This window comes from Berghia stephanieae, chromosome 8 (genome assembly GCF_034508935.2).
Source record: "Berghia stephanieae isolate SIO BIC M18660-M18661 chromosome 8, UCSD_Bste_1.3, whole genome shotgun sequence".
Taxonomy (NCBI): Eukaryota; Metazoa; Mollusca; class Gastropoda; order Nudibranchia; family Aeolidiidae; genus Berghia; species Berghia stephanieae.
In genome coordinates, this window is record NC_088367.1 from 746,814 (window position 1) to 768,267 (window position 21,454).

At 35.5% G+C, this 21,454-nt stretch overlaps 4 protein-coding genes across 5 annotated transcripts in view; 2 read left to right on the forward strand and 2 right to left on the reverse strand.

Annotated features, from left to right (window-relative positions):
- The window catches only part of LOC144977985 (uridine 5'-monophosphate synthase-like), a 32,287-nt gene extending 12,969 nt beyond the window's left edge, over window positions 1-19,318 (reverse strand). For both annotated transcript variants that reach the window (XR_013646446.1, XM_078923391.1), the window contains exons 1-4: window positions 19,131-19,318; window positions 10,907-10,999; window positions 9,919-10,080; window positions 9,054-9,157 (exon numbers count right to left, since the gene is read on the reverse strand). Coding sequence is in view for 1 of the 2 variants with exons in the window: in XM_078923391.1 (XP_078779517.1) it covers window positions 9,054-9,157; window positions 9,919-10,080; window positions 10,907-10,999; window positions 19,131-19,295 (524 nt within the window). In the remaining variant the exon portion in view is untranslated. The remainder of the gene's footprint in view (window positions 1-9,053; window positions 9,158-9,918; window positions 10,081-10,906; window positions 11,000-19,130) is intronic.
- On the forward strand, window positions 218-7,762 carry LOC144977986 (uncharacterized). Its single transcript, XM_078923392.1, has 4 exons — window positions 218-386; window positions 1,139-1,297; window positions 1,776-1,844; window positions 3,223-7,762. The coding sequence occupies exons 1-4, from the start codon at window positions 325-327 to the stop codon at window positions 3,266-3,268; spliced, it is 336 nt and encodes a 111-aa protein (XP_078779518.1). The 5' UTR covers window positions 218-324; the 3' UTR covers window positions 3,269-7,762.
- On the forward strand, window positions 3,285-5,029 carry LOC144977906 (uncharacterized). Its single transcript, XM_078923320.1, has one exon. It carries the CDS (start codon window positions 3,290-3,292, stop codon window positions 5,027-5,029), a length of 1,740 nt encoding a protein of 579 aa, XP_078779446.1. The 5' UTR covers window positions 3,285-3,289.
- A 923-nt stretch (window positions 19,319-20,241) lies between the features above and the next one.
- LOC144977934 (uncharacterized) lies at window positions 20,242-21,246 on the reverse strand. The gene has a single exon (XM_078923345.1). It carries the CDS (start codon window positions 21,244-21,246, stop codon window positions 20,242-20,244), a length of 1,005 nt encoding a protein of 334 aa, XP_078779471.1.
- Between the last annotated feature and the right edge of the window lie 208 nt (window positions 21,247-21,454).

Consider the following 21,454-nt stretch of genomic DNA (forward strand, 5'->3'; position numbering starts at 1 on the left):
GTCCAACATTTTGGACCTCATTTTTTAAAGACCTCTATGGTCTATGTAATGTCTAGAATGAGGACCTGAAGTGGAAATAAAACGAAGACCTCATTTTGTCCACTTCATTGGTAACGTGTGTATAGCCCATTATACACATATTTTGATCTTATTTTCACACACAACCCACGGGCTCATGAGCAAGTCATTCTCGTGTCATCTTTTGAAATGCTTTATTTGATTGGCTGATTTCAGCCAATCAAATAAGAGTTTAGTACCTAATAGCAGTTCCGATTGTTCTAGTTTCGATTTCCTGGAAAAAGTTTGCGAGGGTCTAAAATCAACATGTCTACTAAACGTTTGACTTTCAAGAACTTTTTTTCGCATTTGCAGGAATTAAATGAAAGGTAAGATATTAAATTATAGTATTTTGTTTTTATTACTTAGTAGTCACACTAATTATTCTTCATAACTTTCTTTCAGACTTTCATGTAAACACAGTTTCGACTTCGACAAAGTTGTGACTGTGCCTTGTACTTCTGCTCTTTTTTGACTATTGAAGAAAAATACCAACCGTGTCATTAGTTTTTCTTTCGGATTAAATATTCTATGGCAATATTTCCTTATTGTGTCAGCATCTATTGTAAACTTTGAAACAAATGTGTAGTTTGTAAGAATATAAGTCAATGTTTGGATCTGGTCATGACGCGCACTACATTGTTGTGTCTCGGGTGGGGGTTATAACAGGCTGGAAACTAAGTTGGCAGTGAACACTGAAACAGTTCCAATTGATATATAATTAAATAATGCATTGATAGAAATTTTCCCTGTGTGCTCGCTTTCTTGTATCAAGTCATGTAAAAAAAAACCAACTTGATGTCTTATTAATATATAAATAAGTTAAGTAAGAATACCACTTGACCATAACGTTCTCCATCACTATCACTAACATTTTCTCTGTCACCACTACCTACAGTCACTGAACTCACACTCTGATCATGACCATCATCACCATTGTCAACAAAAATGCTTTAACTTTTACCTTTAATATTATCATTGTTGCTGTTATCGTCACTTACTTTTAATGAGTCTTTGCTCATCTCGTCTTATCATTTGTAATGGTAGACCTAATCACTGGGTTTTGATATTTCATACACAGAAAATCACAAAGAGACAACAAAGTATCAGAATCTCCGAAAGAGGATGAAGATAATGAAGTAAACAGGAAACACGACATCTTAAAACCAGAAGCAGAACTTGACCCGAGTGACCCTGATTCTATCAGAAATCCTTTCACTGATAGTTCCTCTAGTGAATGGTATGTTTTAAAAGTAATATAATTGGGATTGCTAACCTCATTATTTCTTGAAAATTAATTATCTACTCTCCTGGAATGATTCAACATTTTTTAATTATTAAGAGAAATCACGTTGACTATAATATTGATATTGATAATAATTTTGATGGTTAGTGGTCAGACTAATGACCATGAGCAATATGTGATTTTTCGTCTGGTCGGTGTGACCTTTTGAGACACTTAACATTTATTATGACATTCATCACAGATGTGAATATGGTGAGAGTACTACACTACCATGTATATTATGTAAGTTTCCAGGAAGCTGTTAGAATAAATTATATGTTCTGTGGTACCTGTTCCTTCTTTTTTCTTCTTTTTTTATGTAGCAATTTATTTTTTTAATTTTAAATATTTTATTTGTTCAATTGTTCTGTAAAGGAACAAATACAGATTATTATATATATATATAAATATATATGAAACCATTTTCTTTTAGGGAGCCCAATTCCACCGATGAAGAAGACATTAAACTTTCAGACGAAGAGATATCAAATAAAAGTTCAAGGTAGGCAAATGGGGATTTGAAAATTCTTAGTCCAGTGTTAATCATATTGCTAAGTAAATAAAAATTAAATATATACATAAGCACCGGAAAGGCTAGTCCAAAACTGTGGGTTAATCCGTAATGAAAAAAAAACAAAAACCAACCTATTTCTCTATTGTATTGTCTATAGTGAATAATCTGGAAAGACGGTTAATCTGAGGTAATTTCTTGTTCCCAAACATTTCGTATTAAGCATTGTGACCTCCATTCCAATCAAAATGTCTCATTATAATTGAGATCTCATTTTAACTGATCTCCTATGAAAACAAAGTATGGTAAAAAGAATAAAAAAGGTTGCATTTATAAAGCGCTTATCTACGGTCTAAGCACTTTACAATGACAATTCACTTTCCCCAATAAACAGCAAACATGTAACACATAGGACAAGACAGGCGACCTGTTAGGTGCGTTACAATTTAATGGGACAAAGGCAGAGCTGTCTTAACTGCCAGGTACTCATTTACACCTGAGTTGAGTGAGCTAATGCATTTAAAGGACACAACGCCCTGACAATAATTTCTGGGAGACAAGTTTTTTGTCACCCATCCATTCACCCATCATGTTCAATATGGCTTGACTATTCCAATTGATGAGACGTGGTTCCACTTCGGCCACTATTATTACAACTACTACAATAGATGCCGGATTCAAGCACGGTGTTTGTGAGGAGAGAAAAGTGTGCCTAAATGCGAAATAGACTTTATATTGTTATTTATCTCTAAAAAAAAGGGTATTTTTTTAACGCCCCTTTAAACACAGAATAGGTTATATAAAAGGCTTTAAAGTAAGTGTGCATTTAAAGTAAGTGTGCGATAGAACTATGGGATACAGCCGTGAAAACTCTGGTTTTGAGAAAAAAATTCCACTGTGGGATTCGAACCCCTGCCCTCGAGGACCAAAGGCGAGTGACATAACCATTTGGCTTACTTATTTCTGTCTTATTATGATACACGTCTTTTCTTTATCTCTGGTCTTTTTAGACGTTTGCTTTGTGTGGTAATGTTTTTTATCTTTTCTTTTCTTTTTTTTTGCATGTGTGTGTTTGTGCTCTTGTAAAGGCGTCAAAATGAGGACATCCATAGGTTACACAAGCCACACAATGAGGACATTTTCAAATAGAGGTCCAACATGTGTGGAATCCATTGTTGATGGTGGGTGGATGGGGTGAAAAAATGAAGATAAAAAATTGCCGACCTGACTGCTTTTGGCTAGAGTGTAAATTCATTGAAATGTTCATGTAAATTGTATCTTTTCATGAGTGGACTGAGAAAAATAAGAAAATCGCACTCCATTTTTATCCAGCCACATTATAATTGTTCTATTTCTTCTTATTTCTCAGCTACCCGGTGGATCAACACATCAGCGATTCTTGCTCTTCTTCTTGAAGTGCAAGCCCTCAGTATCCCATGCTGTTCACAACAAACACGAACGCTCCACCAATTGATATACAGCCACAATTTAAGAAATGGAGTAAATATCATTCATGTTTTTATTGTGATAAACAGATTATCAAAATGGCTAGACATTTAGAAATGAAGCACAAAAATGAGTTATCGGTTGGCCAAATATTGTCATTGCCAAAAGGGTCTTATGAGAGAAGGAAAGCTTGGGTGAAGATAATAAAAGAAGGAGATTACAAACATAACTTTGATGTATTGGAAAAAGGAGAAGGTATATTGATTCCAAAATATCGAGGAAAAAATGTACAAGTTGATGCACTTGTTCCCTGTCCCACTTGTAAAGGCTTATATCGCAAAAAGAAAGTAGCAGCTCATTCCTTAACCTGCTGTACAAGAAAACCTAGACGGGCCTATAGGGAAGGGAGTCTTATGTTACCTGTACCAAAGAATGTTTCAAAGTCCTTGTGGCAAAATGTCTTACTAAAGATGAAAGATGACTCGATATCCCAGAAGGCAAAAAGCGATGCATTGATTATTGCATTTGGAGAGCGAACATACCACAAACGTGATGTTGAAGAGCACACTGCTGGCCATATTTGTGGTAGAATGAGAGAACTTGCGCGACTCGTAATAGATTTAGAAGATCGGTCAAATGGAAATATTAAATCCCTCACAAATGCTCTCCTTGTGAAAAACTTTGACACCCTTGTCGAATCTGTCCGCAGTGTTGCAGAGTATTCGGATGAAACACATTCATTTGGGAAGGGTTCCCTTGCTCTCAAGCTCGGATTCTCTGTAAAGAAATGTGCATTCATACTGAAGTCACATGCCATCCAAAAGAGTGACCAAATGCAGAAAGATAATGCTGATAATTTTTTATCCCTTTTCACTGGAAACTGGTGTGATCACATTTCATCATCAGCAAGCCAATCACTAGAAAGAAGGAAGTTCAACAGCCCCCAACTACTCCCTTGTTGTCAGGATGTAGAAAAACTGTACAGTTATGTTAAGAATCTAAAAGTGGGTGATTATCCCTCTGTAGCAAAAGCAGCTTTGTGTGAAATTTCTCTTTTCAACAGAAAAAGAGGTGGTGAGGTTCAGCGTTTGACTCTAGAGAATTTAGAAATGGGCAAAAAAAATCAGGAACCCGTTGATGATGAGATCATTCAATCTCTTACAGAAACAGAAAGAAGACTTGTTCAAACATTCACTCGCATAGAAATCAGAGGCAAATTCAATCGCCGGGTAGCTGTACTACTGACACACTCAATGTTGACCAAGATTGACATCATCATGAGGGAAAGAGATAGATTATCAATAAAGAGCAAATACCTCTTCGCTACTCCAAATGGAGAGAGGCCATATCGTGGAAGCGATGTCATTAGAGTTATGGCAATTGAAGCTGGTGTTTCCAATCCACATATTTTTACCTGGACGTCTTTAAGAAAACAAGTTGCAACTATATCCCAAGCTTTAGAAATTTCTGACACTGAACAAGACCAGTTAGCTCAATTTCTGGGACATGATATCCGCGTTCACCGCGATTTTTATCGCTTACCTCATGACATTCTCCAAAAGGCCAAAGTTGCAAAAATACTTATGAAAATCAACGCTGGGAAAAGCACCTGTGGGAGGACTACTCACTGGAAGGAAATTTTGAATTGGAACCAGATAACAACAGTAGCTCAGGAGAGTCAGATATGGATGAAGAAGTGGAGAAATGCCAAAAAGACACACAAGAATTAGGGCCAAGTGAGATCAAGGAGCCATACGCTATTGTAGACAGATATGAACGTGTGGGACTTAATGAGAATTCCTCTGGTACGAGAAAAAGTGGGAAAAGGCATAAATGGACACAAGCAGAAAGACATGCAGTTCTTAAACACCTTTCGGTATTCATAAGAATGAAAAAAGTACCCGGTAAAGCAGATATTGAAAGAGCAATAAATCAAGAACAATGTCTAAATGCAAGGTCATGGCGAAATGTTAAGGATTTCTGTTACAACGAAATAAAAAAATCTGTAGGAAAGTATTAGTCCAAAAATAACAGTAACCTACATGATTGATTATATCACATCCATATAAAAATTGTTGTCACTTTCTTTTTTAACCTTCTCTTGATATAAGAAATATTGTGTACATGATATCTTTCAGATATCAATGACTCTTACGATGGCTGAACATGTCTGTCTATAAAATTGCCTGTTGCTTAATAAGTTTTTTTAGCTAATGGATGATTGTTATGAAACTCAAACATAGTTTTTATTCAATAGTGTTTTTAATGGACGATTGTGTTTTATCTTTGTCTTGCTGAATGAAATGCACTATCACACATAACTTTTGTGGTGACATGAGTACTTTTAAAATTATTTCCTTTACATGATAATTTGTATTGCTATGTGGTCTAGAGGTTAGCAACACGACTTCTGATCCAGTGTTAACTGAAGTCATGGATTCAAACCCCATTGAGTAGTTGAGTCCTTGATCGGAAAAAGCGCTTAAATCCCATGTTCGAGTCTAATATGCTGCATGACCCGCCCTTTGTGTTGAGTGTTGTTGCGGCTGGGGACCCATTGTAAAGTGCTTTGAGCACGTTTAGTGGATATTGTGTTGTATAAATGCTCTCTTTTGTTAATAATTTTATATATGATGAATTGTTAAAAATGACTGTTTCTAATCCAAATGCAGTCACCTGGGCTAGTCTAGTAAAAACGTTATTGTACCATTGTGGTCTGGGGATTTATTGGGAATTACAAAGTGTAAAACATGTTGATTTGTTCTTGTCTCTTTACAAAGAATACAAGGCATGTATATACAAGAATGGAATGAAGAGGTGGCAAATACAGGTTCATTTAAACTTTTCAAGAACATCAGGTCATAATTTAAATATGAAGAATACTTGAATATGGTGAACATGTCTCACCGTATTTCTATCACAAAAATTAGACTTAGTAAGTTGGCATTAGGGAGAGGCTAAATAGGCTACATTAACTTGTTCATTGGCCTTGTATGATTAATACTGTTGAGTGTATTTACTCATGGAGCCAGTGAAGGAAGGATACAGTGGGCTGAACACCTGCTTGTCTATTTTTCCTGTTCCATAGTAATCTCCAACTTGCACTTGACCTTGTCCTTTAAATGGTACTTAAGGTTTAGTGCACAGTTGACCACTACACTGCAATAGACGGTATTTTCAGGGGTTGGATAAACAAACAAGTTTGCATTTGTTTCTAATAGAACGAGGGAGATGGGGGTAAAAATAAGTTAGAGAAAAAAGTATATATGTGAGCTTGGTGGGATTATTGAATATGGATATTGGCTCTTATATAACCTAGTTTGTGTTGAAAGCGCCGTTAAACCCCACAAACAAACAAACAAGAATATGAATATCACTGTCTGTTAGTTTTTCCTCGAATGTGAATGAAAGAAATATATGTTGTCTAATTCAATGTTGATTAATCGGTAATCCTAATATTCACAATTTCTTACGACTTATGAAAAGTACTGAATTTAACACTGTGAAAAGGTTGGAAATGCTATGTTTTAGAATTCTCAATCAATATGGAAGGGAATTGATGGCAACAAGAAATAAAGTACCGAAGATTTCTAATCAAGTTAAAATAGAAAATTAATCTGAGTACATGAATAGTAAATAAAGTGATATACCATCATCATCATCATCATCATCATCACCATCATATTTTTTTTTCACAAATGTTTTTGTTATGATTATATAGATTGTATTTGAAAAATTGGTTGAAAACCTAATAAAAATGTTATTTGTTAAAATATGAATCATGATGCCTACATTTCTTCACTTTTTAAATGATTTGTATGATTTAGATAAATGTAATTCAATGCACTTTCTGTGTGATGGGATGAACTCAAAAAGGATCATTTTTTAATTTATTTTTCCCCTGGCCTCTAACCCTTACCGCCATGGTTAATGCTGTTACTTGATATCTAAATCCAATTCAGTGTTACTCATTTCAAACTTGATTTATTTTTTACCTAAAGTAGTAGCTTTCATTCGTCCATCAGACTTTTATCATACCTTTTTCTGGTTAGTATTAGTTTTATTTTTACTCATTCTTTCATCAACCTTAAATGTTATTATTAAATCTATTCTATCCTGATCCTAAAGAGGAACACAGGTGAACACAGGATCCTATATTCCCCATAAACTTACTTGTTATGCTTACATGTAGCTTATAATTTTTGTTGTTTATTTTTCTTTTATATTTGATCTTTATACATCATGAATCGGCATTCAAAGCTACTAAAATTATCTATGATTTGAACCGTCGAAATATTATTTGGTTGGTTGTGTATCAGTAACAATCAAGTGAAATTTTCTTGGTTCATGATAAACATGACAACACTTATTTAATTTAGTTTCGTGAACATTCCCAATCAACGTAATTGTAATTAATACAAAGTCAATCGAAATGTGTTTAATAAAGTTTCATTTAGAATTTATTCTTGCCTTTTGATGATTATTCAACAGTTGTGGCAATTTTTAAAATGTTTCATTGTGGTTTGTTTTGTCACACGTCTATGATTCATGATGGCTTTTTAAGTTTGTTTCATACAGTGCGCCCTGCCTGGAGAGGTCACGTTTAGTTGGATGGAGGTTGTATGCAATCAGTAGGGTTGTATCGCACTGTCCCATACAAATCCACCAATTGCACATGCTTTATCAGTGCCTGCTCCCATATTGCTCATCGGGAGATTTTGTAGCTGGATTATAGAAAAACAAAATGGGTATTTCAGTTCTCTTCGCAAAAATTGCAAATAAATTTGAGAGCTGTTTGAAGTTTTTATCAAAAGAACAAACAGTGCTACTGGAGTTTGGTTAGATCCAGCTCGGCTTGTACAAGATGCATTGTGCTGATGTGGTCCTGATTCAATACGACTCTTATCCTGTCTGGAAGCAAATTTGTGCATGTATTGGATTTGAACCTCTATAACTACTATTAATAATTTGTACAAGTTAGCTAAAGGCAAATCAGTGCCAGAAAGGCACAGAGAGAAGGCATGTTGAGCTGGCATTGGTTTCATTTGATTTTTTAAAAAAATCCTTTTTCTTCAATCTCCATCTACTATTCATTACCCTATCGCTTAATATGAGATGCATTGTACTTATGGGGCTGAATGGGCAGGTGATTGGACTATGGATCAAGCGGTCCAAATTCGAACCTGGCTAAGTCCATTGCAATTTTTCAAGAAAATTTACTGATTGCTCCATTCAACCAAGGTGTAACAAGTACCGGTTTTGTTGGGGGAAAGTGTCTCTGCGATAATACTAGCATCCTGAATCCTATTGAGAGTAATGCATCATTGGTGTCCTACTTCATTCTTACCCAAACTGGAATAAGCTCCAACTCTCATGAGTCTTAGTTACCAAGTTATGGTAATGGGTTTTTTTATTCTATGACCTCAATCTGTTCTCACACAAATCATAAGGCCTCATTCCACATACACACTGGTTACACATTACCCATCATTGGACCTCCTTTGGCCACATGTCCCCATTTTGATTTGTGGCAATATAAAGCTTCAAATAATATTTAACTCAAATTTAAAGTTGCAGTCATCTTGTGGATGATTGCTTCTTGCCAGAAAGTCTTATAAAAACTGTTTAAAGCAGTTCTTTCTATAGGGCCTCATTGTGCGTTTGAATGACACAGACCTCATTTAAGGCCGAATACACGTATGTGTGTGTGTGTGTGTGTGTGTGTGGGCAGTGACACATAAAATATGCACATACCTGTGTAAGTTGATGCCTTCACTTTGTAACTTTTCAAATCCCCCTTGTTCTCTATTCAGGAGTACAACTGCATCTTTAACGTTTATCCCAACCGATTCCAAAGTCTAAGAACAATAAACGAAAATGATAAAACAGCTTCAAAATAGAACAAAATATCAAACACAGAAAGTTTTGGGCTCACAATCCTTCAGCCAACAACAAAAAACAATGAGAAGATAAATACATTACTAAAAAACAAAAAACAAATTGATGACAAGAGAAATAATCATTACATCCTCTTTGAAGAACCACGTTTGGTATTTTGTTCTATTTTAAAGCTGTTCTATTCATTTTTGTTTATGACTTTTTACAGCCACAGCTTCTATCAGATTATTATCACTTTGAGAGATAAATGCAAAATTTATCCATTGGAAAATCGGTCATTTTAGTTTTCAGCTTTGACTTTATCTGCTACCAAGCCATGAACAAAGAAGAATATTTCAAAACAGAAGAAAATTTGAGCAATGAGTTTCATTTGATGATATGCACTGTTTTATTTTCAAAAACTAGCAAAAGACAATGAAACACAGAACATTATGACAGTCCCTATGGTAAATTGAGCAGAAATGTGTTAATTATAACTTACTTTTTTTTATCTTAAATAGCAAATTTGGTCTTACATGGGTGCAAGTAGGCTAAAAAATAGCCTGAAATCCATTTTCAACACATTCAAAAAGTCTGAAACTTATTTTGAATTGTGATCTTTGTCTCTAAATGGTATTATGTTGAGATGATCTAGATGCCAGAAATAAATTAAAATCCATTTTAAAATAGCTGGAAATCTGGATTAAGCCAGAATCTAAATCTTGCACCCATGGAGTCTTACCTGTGCCGTTTCCTGGACACTGGAACCACTAGAGACAACATCCTCTACAATCATACACAATTCTCCATCCTTGAATTTTCCCTCTATCAACTTCTTGGTGCCGTAACCTTTGGCCTCTTTTCTACGAATCAGCATTGGAATATCGTGATAAGCAGACATCAACTGTGACGAAACACAAAGGATGAATGAGATACGATAAACCTTTATGTTGAAGTTGAATAATTTTTAACTGCTTTGTTTCATGGCATATCAAAATCCATAATAAATAATAAAAGACTACAAGTTAAGTACAAGATACATAATTGACTCAAACCATAAATATCATAAAATATGTGAAAAATCAAATGTGCATTGATAGAAGTGGCTTAGAAAAACTTTTTGAGATAAAATAGTAAACACTTCAAAACCTTCATATATTGGTAAAAAAAAAACAAAAAAAAAACATGCATGGGTGCGAGTGGATGGCATATTATTAAACCAACCAAAAAATCAGGTCACAATAAAGAAAATAGTAAAAAAAAAAAATTGTTTCTTTAGTCTATGGGAGTCCCAATAGTTTAGTTGGTAGAGCAATGGCTTCACATACTGAGCTATCGGGACACCTAAGTAGGTGAAAGAGAATTTGAAATGCTTAATATGGGCCTAAATCCAGATCTACTGGTCAAAAGCCGGGATTCATATTTTGAGATGGTACTGTAACAATTAATAATTTCTATCTTTTTATCTTTTAGTTTGTCTAACTCACCAATGCAAGACTTCAATTTCAAATAGGAAATTGTTTTTGAATCCTCCCATTTAACATTTCCAGTGGTATTATAATTGTCTTCATTTGGAAATAGATGTTAAAGGACTGAATCATATAACAAAGGAGTTTGATGAAAATAGAATATTCATTTTTATCACATATAAACGGTCAATTCTTGCTTAATACTTCTTATTTCTAACTTATACATAGTACTGTACTGTCTGTATTCGTGGAGTGACTCACCGTTGCAAGAGGAAGAGCAGTGTAGGGGACACCGCATAAACTTTGAAATGAACAGGATTTGATTTTCTCCCATAATAAATTTGAGATATCATTCTGAGGAAGGAAGAGCAGAAATTTAATGAAAAATTATCTATAGAGCACCTGTTGAGATGTTAAACTAGACAATCTGTTGATTGTTTTGTTTGGAAACTGGTTCCAACAGATGGTCCAATTGTTAAATGTGCTATGAATCTGTTTCAATGAAGTCTTCTAGATTTGTAGCCGCTGGATTCTGGTATGAAGGTCGTGGTATTGTTGAATTGTTTTGATGATTTTATAAATTTGTGAGAAAAACGCAAATCATTTATACCTCTTTGGACTTTTACTTTTATAAGACAGCATACTTCTCATATTCTTGCAATAATATAATAATTCCTGGACTTTCACAATTTGTTCAGTGCTTTACTCGTGACAAATCTACCTTCGACCTATTTTTCTGTAATATTGACAAGTCCTATAAATGTTTTCCAAGAGCTCCACTCGGTTCATCGGACCACAATATGTTATTATTATTACCTATATATCGCCCTGTCATCAAACGTTGTAAGCCAGTAGTGAAGTGTGTTCAGGTCATGAACGAAAGTGTGTGTGAGGAGTTGCATGGTTGTTTTGAATGCACTGACTGGAATGTTTTTATCGAATCATGTGATGGTGTGGATGAGCTGAATGACTGTGTGAGTGAGTATTTAAAATTCTGTGAACAGCTAGTGTCTTGTAAAAAAGAAATAAAATATTATCCTAACAACAAGCCATGGATAACAAAAGATCTAAAACTTTTATTGAACCAAAAGAAAACTCTCTTACTAGTGGAAACAAAAAAGATCTGAAAACAAAACAAAAAGAGATAAAGAGAGTAATATCTAGTTGTAGAGACAAGTACAAAAATAAAATTGAAAAATGCTTTTCTTCTGGGGATATACGGGACACGTGGCGGGGGCTTAAAACTGCTGTTAACTATAATCCAAAGCCCACGATTATATCAGAAGATATCGAAATTGACACACTAAATAAATTTTATTCACGTTTCAACACAGCAAACAAATTTGATATTGAAAATGAAAAACATAAATTAGATAGGGCTTTGGAAGATGAAATGACTATTGAGGTCAGTGAAGAAGAAATGAGATTCGTATTTTCGAAATGCTTACATTATACATTCAAAATAACAAATATAAAAATACATAACAGAGAGATGATTTACAAGGAAAAAAATATCATCATCCCAAAACAATAACTGTGCATTTAACTGTTTCCCTTCCAGTTAGGACTCTGGCCAGGGCCAGGAAAAAACCAAGTAATCTCATTCCAAGACAAAAGACAGAAAGCATGTTGGAAAACAGATATAAAAGGATAGAAGACATAGTATGTACCCCCTTGCCCACTATGGGAGGTCAGGAACCCCACCCAGGTGTGTGTGTGTGTGTGAGTGAGAGAGAGACAGAGAAAGTGAGAGAGAGAGAGAGGGAGAGAGAGAGAGAGAGAGAGAGAGAGAGAGAGAGAGAGAGAGAGAGAGAGAGAGAGAGAGGGAGAGAGACAGACTGCTCAAAGTGAATATAGTGATAGGTACAGAGAGATAAAGTGAAAAACTAACCGAGGTTAAAAGTACTGAGTGAACTTTATTGTTAGGTGTGTATGTGCTTTATTTGTTAATCGTAAATATTAAGTTAACGTATGTTTCATGTTGGCAATTGCCAGGAAATTAACATTTTAATTGAATCCTCTGCGTGTGTGTGTGTGTGTGTGTGTGTGTGTGTGTGTGTGTGTGTGTGTATCATTGTTAAGTACATGAAGATGAAAATTGGTAAACTAATTGAGGCTAAAGAACTGGGTGCACTTTACTGATTTGTGTGTGTGTGTGTGTGTGTGTGTGTGTGTGTGTGTGTGTGTGTGTATCATTGTTAAGTACATGAAGATGAAAATTGGTAAACTAATTGAGGCTAAAGAACTGGGTGCACTTTACTGATTTTTGTGTGTGTGTGTGTATGTGTGTGTGTGTGTGTGTGTGTGTGTGTGTGTGTGTGTGTGTATCATTGTTAAGTACATGACGATGAAAAGTGAAAACTTATCGAGGCTAAAGAACTGGGTGCACTTTACTGATTTGCGTGTGTGTGTGTGGAGAGGAAGAGAGAGAGAGAGAGAGAGAGAGAGAGAGAGAGAGAGAAGAGAGAGAGAGAGAGAGAGAGAGAGAGAGAGATCTCAAAGTGAATGTAGTGATGAGTACAGAAAAATTAAAGTGAAAAATTAACGAGACTTAAGAACTGAGGGAACTTTATTGATTTTTGTGTGCACGTGTATATGTTTGTAGGTCATTTCAGCAACACTTAAAATATATATGGGGCTGTAAAAAATATAGATTTAAGTAAGATCAAAAGCACCGGAGAAAAAGTGACTGGTTCAAATAAGGCTCACAAACGGACTCCAAGATCAAACTTTGGACTCCAAGATCAAACTATCAATGTAGTTAGTTTGAGGTCACCTAAAAGTCCTCACCAAGACACAAGCACAGAAATACAAAATTTAGAACAACAAATTTAACGCCACACAAAAGAGAGATGATAAACGAGGACAAACATATCATCTCCCAAAAACGACTAGACATTTAATTGTTTCCCTCCGTGCCAATGAATCCGGCCAGGAAAAGGATCAAGCCAAGACAAAGGCAGAAAACAACTCTGATCCATGCAAGTCAAAAGATCCCACCAGGAAGATGATGTAGTGGTGCTTGCACTAGATGAGGTACTGATTACAACGAGGGCAGTGATGATGTGGTTGTGGAGATGGTGTTACTGATGATGATGTGATAGTTGCTGTCGCAGTGGTGGTAGTTGTGGTAGAGATGGTGATGTCATGATGGTTCAGGGGTGAGAATGACTGGTCACAAAAATGGAGTTCAAGACCTATCTATGCAACGATAACGTATAAATTTGAATTTCATTAAAAATTTACTGAGATGCAATCAAAAATGTGTCTCGCAATAATTTCTGACACCACTTGGAGGAATTTCAAAAGTTGAGAGAGTAATTACAACATATTGTAGTAGTAGTAAGAAAAGATGGCAGTAGGGATGATGATGTGATGGTGGTTGTAGTAGGGTTGTAATAGGGATGATGATATGGTGGTTGTAGCTGTAGAGGTGTTGGGAATGATGGTGTGGTGGTGTTTGTAATAGTTGTGGTAGGGATGATGTGGGGTGGTTGTCGTAGTGATAGTTGGGATGATGTGGTGGTAGAGGATGTATTTGTATCGGTAGTAGGAATGATGATGTGGTGGTATTTGTTGTAGTAGTGGTGGTAGGGATGATGATGTGATGGTAGTTGTAGTAGTAGTGGTTGTAGCTGTAGTGGTGGTGGTGGTAGGGATGATGATGTGGTGGTGGTTGTAGGTAGTAGTGGTGGTGGTTGGGATGATGATGTGGTGGTGGTGGTGGTGGTGGTGGTAGGGATGACGATGTGGTGGTGGTTGTAGTAGTAATGGTGATAGGAATGATGATGTGATGGTTGTTGTAGTACAGGTGGTGGTTGTAAAAGTAGTGGTGATAGGGATGTTGATGTAGTGGTTGTGGTGAGCCTTTTTAAAAGGCGGAATAGTGATGGTGATGGGCGGAGATAAACCACCATTTAGGCGGAAATCCGCCTTTAGGCGGAAGATTCTCAGCCTTGGTAGTGGTGGTAGTGATGATGATGTGGTGGTGGTTGTAGTAGTGGTGGTAGTGATGATGATGTGGTGGTGGTTGTAGTAGTGGTGGTAGTGATGATGATGTGGTGGTGGTTGTAGTAGTATAAGTGGTAGTGATGATGATGTGGTAGTGGTTGTAGTAGTATTAGTGGTAGTGATGATGATGTGGTGGTGGTGGTTATAGTAGTAGTGGTAATGATGATGTGGTGGTGGTGGTGGTATTGTAGTTGTAGAAGTAGTGGCAGTGATGATGTGGTGGTGGTGGTTGTGATGATGATGTGGTAGTGGTGGTTGTAGTAGTAGTGGTAGTGATGATGTGGTGGTGGTGGTTGTAGTAGTAGCGGTAATGATGATGTGGTTGTGGTGGTTGTAGTAGTAGTGATAGTGATGATGTGGTTGTGGTGGTTGTAGTAGTAGTGGTAGTGATGATGTGGTGGTGGTGATTTGATTACGAAGAATATGAGTATGTATGAATAGGGAGTTGAATAGAAATTCTAAATGTAACTCACGCACTTGAAACCAATGTCACATGAAAGAGCTGGCAACACAGATTACAAAACAGTTTGAATTTTGTTTGTATCTTGATTAGAAATGTAGTTACGGCAGTTCAGGTCTGAAATTTTAGACCGATTTTTACCCCAAAATTACCATTGCAAAGTTGTGACTGAAATCGCGTGATGTTAGTAAAAAATGGTTAAAACAGTCAATATGGAGTTCTTATCATAAATTGTATACCAAAATGTTCGTCTTATCGAGGACGATGCATTTACATTAATAAAGAGGAAGATAAACATTTCAAATTAACACATTATTACTAGGCACTTGCAAGAATTTTTCAAAATAGTGATATGGGTATTAATTTAGCGTAGAAAAATAAAGGGAAGTGAAACATTTACTAAAGTGAAAAAATTATCGCTCTATCTCATCTGGTTAAAAAGTTATGACCGTTTATGTGGTGAAAAATCTCTATATAGCTTAATAGGAAAATATGTGACCAAAACACAGTAACCCAATGGATAATCAAGTATAATTCAGAAACGGCTTCAGATACAACTATGAATTTTTTACATGTGGTAATTCAACATCTCTGTAATACATTGCAAACAGAAAAAGAATTATTTATTGAGAGAGAAAGTATAGTTTAGAGAGCTGAAACAGCTGAAATCAAGGAAAAATAGATCACGACATACAAATGAATGACCTATTGGAATTTTGGAAAAGTCAACAATAAAATATTTGTTCACATGTAGATAGACCAAATACAACACAGAATCGGCGTCATTTAGTTATTCACTTTGAACTTTTCAAAATGAAAATAGACCTCATAAAAGCAGAGATATGGATTGATAAATGTTTGAGGTTGTGTATTAGTGTTTTAAATGATCGAAAATAGGTGATTTTAAAAACTTCCGCTCCCCCGTTCCCCTAAATTGAACAGACGCCCTTCAAAGAATGAAAGATGTCAAAATCAAAATCGATCGGGAAAAAAAAGAAAGAGAATCGTAACTTATAAAATTAATGCATGGACATGAAAATGCCAATTAATTGAATAATTTAAAACAAAAATAACTTACATTAATTGCATATATTGTAAGAAATACAGTTGTAAAGTTTTGATGTGGATTGACGAAGTTATCTCTCAAATTAAAAAAAAAAGCGCAGCAGACGACAGGAAGTGAATCAATATAAAAGAAAATGGCTACTTCTGCAAACAATCAAGGACAAATTCTGTTTTTTGGGGAGCTATAACTTTTGAGTGAAACCATATTTTGCTCTAAAATTTTTAGAGAAGCTACTTAAATATATATCCCAGAAGGACATTTTTTAATTAAGAAGGACCATCTCTGGTTTAAAAGTTATAAACGTTTAAACACATATAATCTCTTTACACAAAGATTTCTCAAAACCACGATATAGGAAGATAATATTAGCACGGCTGTATGTAGAATTTTATGCCCTTTCCAATGATATATAATACTTGCTATTTCATTTCACTGAGAAAGAAAAATGAATATCTTTAAAACACTCCTAAAAATTTTCCCCTCAAAAACAGAAACAGAAATCCTCGCCTCTTTTCAACTCGCGAGGGCTACTTCTTGCAAGTGCCTATTATTACATAATATGATGCAAATGTTACACAAGTTGAATTTGTTAGTGGAGTACGCTGTGATTATCCACAGACACCTGTCTGGGGATAATAAAAATTCGTTATCCCCAGACACCTGTCTGGGGATAACGAATTTTCATTATCCCCAGACGCATATTTGAAACTCCGCTCTTTTAAACAATCATCCACATTCCAGAATATGGAATGTTTCCAAATGCACATAGAAATAAGGAAAGTTAATAAAATATCTATAAAACATAAAATTAACCAACATTAAAATCAGTTGTTACTACATATACACAATATGCGTCGACTTTGAAGTAGGTGTCATGGCCGAATGGTTTAGTCGTCTGCCCTGGAAGTTTGACCATAATCGACGTTGTGGGTTCGAATCCTGGTAACGTCATTTTTTTTTATTTTTTTTTAAAATTCCGTCTTCTTTTTACAGAACGTTGAAAGGGATAAGTGTCCCATCCATCCTCCCCCCACCTCTTTTTTTTTAAAACTCTCTCTCTCTCTCTCTCTCTCTTGGTTTTTTTTTTAGTTTCTAGCAAATATATTCGTCCCCACTCCGATCTCAAATAGTGTCTAAAAAGAATAAATAATTAAAAAGCAAACAAACAGAAATATTCAGAAAGCAACCAAATGGTCAGATAGAGGATAAAAGAAAATAGTTTTAAAAATAAAAACAATTTAAGAATCTCATGCTCAGAAACTGAACATTTACATAAAGGTTTAGCAAACAAAAAACTCTAAGGTTTAGGTCAAAATATAAAAAAAAGAAAAAGAGAGATTTACCTCGGAGCAGGGAATAGTGTTAACAATAATAATAATAATAATAATAATAATAATAATAATAATAATGATAATAGTAATAATAATAATAATAATAATAATAATAATAATAATAATAATAATAATAATAATAGTAATAGTATGATAATAAGAGTATTAATAATAAAAATAATATTGATAATAATATAATAATGATTATGATGGTAATAGTAATAATAATAACAATTATTACAATTATTATTATTATTATTATTATTATTATTATTAATATTATCATTTGACCAAAACAAAAAAAAAAACAATAATAGATCTAGAGCAAATTAAATAATGAAATAATATTATCGGAGAAATAAAAAATTCAACTGATTAAAAAAAACTCTTGCTCGGAACTCGGAACAAAAGTGAAAACAATGAACATCAATTGGGAAGAAAGAAAGAAAAAGTATTTTTTTTAAAAAAAAAAAAAGTGTGTGTGTGGGGGGGGGGGGGGGGGGGGCGGTCGCGACTGGTTCGAATCTGTGCAGCTAAAAGGAGTAAAATGAAAGATAGCCTAACCCACTGAGCTGTCTATCCACACCGCTATTGGAATATCTTAAATTCATATATGAGCTAAACATATTTCCACCATTTTTGTTTCCTTGTTTTGGTAGTATTTTCATCTCTGATTCGAATAAAAATATGTTGTTGGATCTGATTTTGTGGACGTGTGATACTAAATTGTATTGTCTTGTGCGAAGAAGACAGGAAAATAACAGGTGTCGGTTTTGGGCTTTATGGCGAACAACACCATGGCCTAGGAATTCGTCCGCGAAATAAAAAATAATTCCCGGTCATCCCCAAAATTGTGGCCAGAATGAGCAAATTATAGAAACAAGAGATGATCAATAAAGTTAACAGGTAGGTAGGTAGTGAAAATTTAAATGGTTGGTGGACTATGAACAGATTTGATGATTAACAACTTTCTTCCTGGTTGAAAAGTAAAAGTCGAATTGCCAGTTTGACGTTTTCAGATCAAAGTAACAAAAGAAATTTCATTGATCCATTTGCTTTAAAATAATTTTTTTAAAAGAGCTGGATTTGACATTTGATCACTGTTTACTTACATCTTGTGTTAAATATCACTTGATATATTAACTGTTTTGGGACACAACCACTAGTATTTTTTCCAGAATATTTGGTATTTTTCACGCCTAGTTTGCCATTTTGCATAAAATCTTTCTGCCCACTTGCTACATGCGTCTGGGGATAACCAATTTTCTTTATCCCCAGACACCTGTCTGGGGATAACAAAAATTGGTTATCCCCAGACACCTGTCTGGGGATAACCAATTTTCATTATCCCCAGACCAGACAGGCGTCTGGGCCTGGGAATAATGACAGCCTAGTGTAGTGTAGTATAGTATAGCTTTGCTCTTCGTGCGTTCATAACATGATTATAGCGATAGAGCCCTATTCTGCCTATTCAAACCAATGGCTGACAAGTGAGTTTATGTTTAGAAATTGGAACGTAAAAGTGAAAGTGGGTGGAAGTGGTGTGTTAGTTAGTGTGTAAGTGAGTTACTCTGTTGGAGGAAGAAAGAAAAAACTACAAAGTAACAAAGAGCTTGCCATTATTTTCGGGTAGGAGACCATGACCCTGAGATCAAAATAAATGGGTGACTGGATGCCACTTTTTAATGTAAAGTCCCCAAATTTGACTGCTTCCACATCATAAAGCCTTTGAATAATGTCTGCAACATCAGGAGAAACCATGTTCGAAGAGGGGGCTGCCATTTTTTTTTGCGTTTCAAAGAAAAGACCAGGTAAGAAAAGTCAGGAAAGAAAATAAAGCCATACAAATGATTGTCCGACCTTGAACCGACTAAAATGTATTAATTTCAAATTATCTCTTCATTTTCAATAATAAAAATTCTTTAAGAGTAGAAATTTTTAATTATTTGAGATTAACTAAGTCTAATTAAAAATATTTTATACCATACAACGCATGAGAAAATTTTAGCAAGTTTTGTTGGGCAACTTAATTATAAGAAGCCAAACTGGCTACTACTATTAGAATTGCAGTTTCTGGCGGTTTAAAAAAAAAAAATACTTATTTTCATTCATGATTTATTTCGAATATTTATTAATATTCGACTTAATGGCTTTCGTTTCTTTTTAAAAGATTTCAATCGTGTTCGATGGTTTTTATCAGATAGATTATATTATAGCTAACGCTTAGAGTTAGAGAGCCAAAAAGCCCGTATCTGGGATAACAGCTGATCGTGGAAATAGGCGCATACAACAACGAGCTAAGATGGCGCCAACAACACAAAACAAATGCCAGTGGTGTTCCGGTATCAATTGTTCGAATTCTCGACACAAGAGACCAGATTTGGGTTTCTTCCGTTTCCCAAAGGATCCTGAAAGGTGTGAAAATTAAACTTTAATTTATTAGCCTTAACAAATAGCTATATTTCTAGATCAACACGTTTAGATTGTGTTACTAGAGAAAAACGAACATTAGATTTCTGAACCAGATCTATCTAGATAGTATAGGATGTATATTGACTAGAATGGGCATGATCTATATTATCTTTCCATGTGCTCGAGGTCATTGGTCACTTTGCAAAATGTGTTCAAAATTAAAATATCTAACATCACGATTGGTCATTTTATTCAGCTTGACACATACTTACTTTACTTTACTTTACTTTACTTTAATAGTACAGCTGGGGTCAGGCTAGTCGCCTATCAGCCGATTGTTATCTTCAGTGCTTGTTACATCTTCCTCATTGTTTTCACACTTGTCTATGCTTTGGTTTTTGTATGCTGAGCGTTGCGGGGATTTGAACCATTCTGATGAGAGTTCGTATTTATATTGGCTCCATACTTTATCCAGTCTGCTTTTAAAGGCATTCAGAGAGGGTGCTGTGACTATGTCGTCTTGTAAAGAGTTCCAGGCATTTACAATTCTTATGCTGAAGAAGTTTTCTCTCACTGAGGTTTTCACTGACGGTTTCTTCAGCTTCAAGCTATGTCCTCGTGTGGTCGTTGAATCAGCTCGTGGCAGTAGATCACCTGGTACATTGTAGATACCAGACATGTATTTGAAGCATTCAATCATGTCACCCCTTGCTCTCCGATAGTACAGTGATGGTAGCTTCAGTGACTTCAATCGTTGGACATAGTCTAGATTCTTGAGGTCAGGAATGAGTTTGGACATTCCCCTCTGAACTGACTCTAGCTGTTCTTCATCACCCTTGTGTCGCAGGTGCCACACTACATTTCCATACTCCAGGTGGGGTCGAATAATTGCTTTGTATAGGGTGCTCATTGAATAGCTATCTAGCATTGTGAATCCCCTTCTAAGAAGCCCTAGGAGCTTGTTAGCCTTCTCCACCTGAATAAGTATATGTTCCTTAAATTTCAGCTCATCATCAACATGCACGCCTAGGTCCTTTTCAAGTTTTATATTTTCAAGTGATATTTGGTTACCTTTGGAGTCCATCTTATAGTCGGAGTGCACTTCAATTTTCCCAATGTGCATTACTTTGCACTTTTCAGCATTGAACCTCAACTCCCACATATCAGACCATAGCTGTAGTCTGTCAAGGTCCTCCTGTAACGTTTGCGCTCCTTCCGGCACCCGGGAGGTCATTGACAAAGCAGAGAAAGAGGAGGGGGCCAAGCACACTACCCTGGGGGATACCTGATTGAACGTCTCCCCACGTTGACTCTTCTCCATTCACGACAACTCTCTGCTTCCGACCAGTAAGGAAGTCCCTCACCCATGCCAGGAGTTTTCCTTTGATACCATATCCTTTTAGTTTACATAGTAGCCGCTCGTGTGGGACTGTATCGAACGCTTTCACAAAGTCTAGGTAGATTGTGTCAACACTCCCATCACTCTCTAGTACTTGGGTCCATATGTCAAGCACTGCAATTAAGTTTGT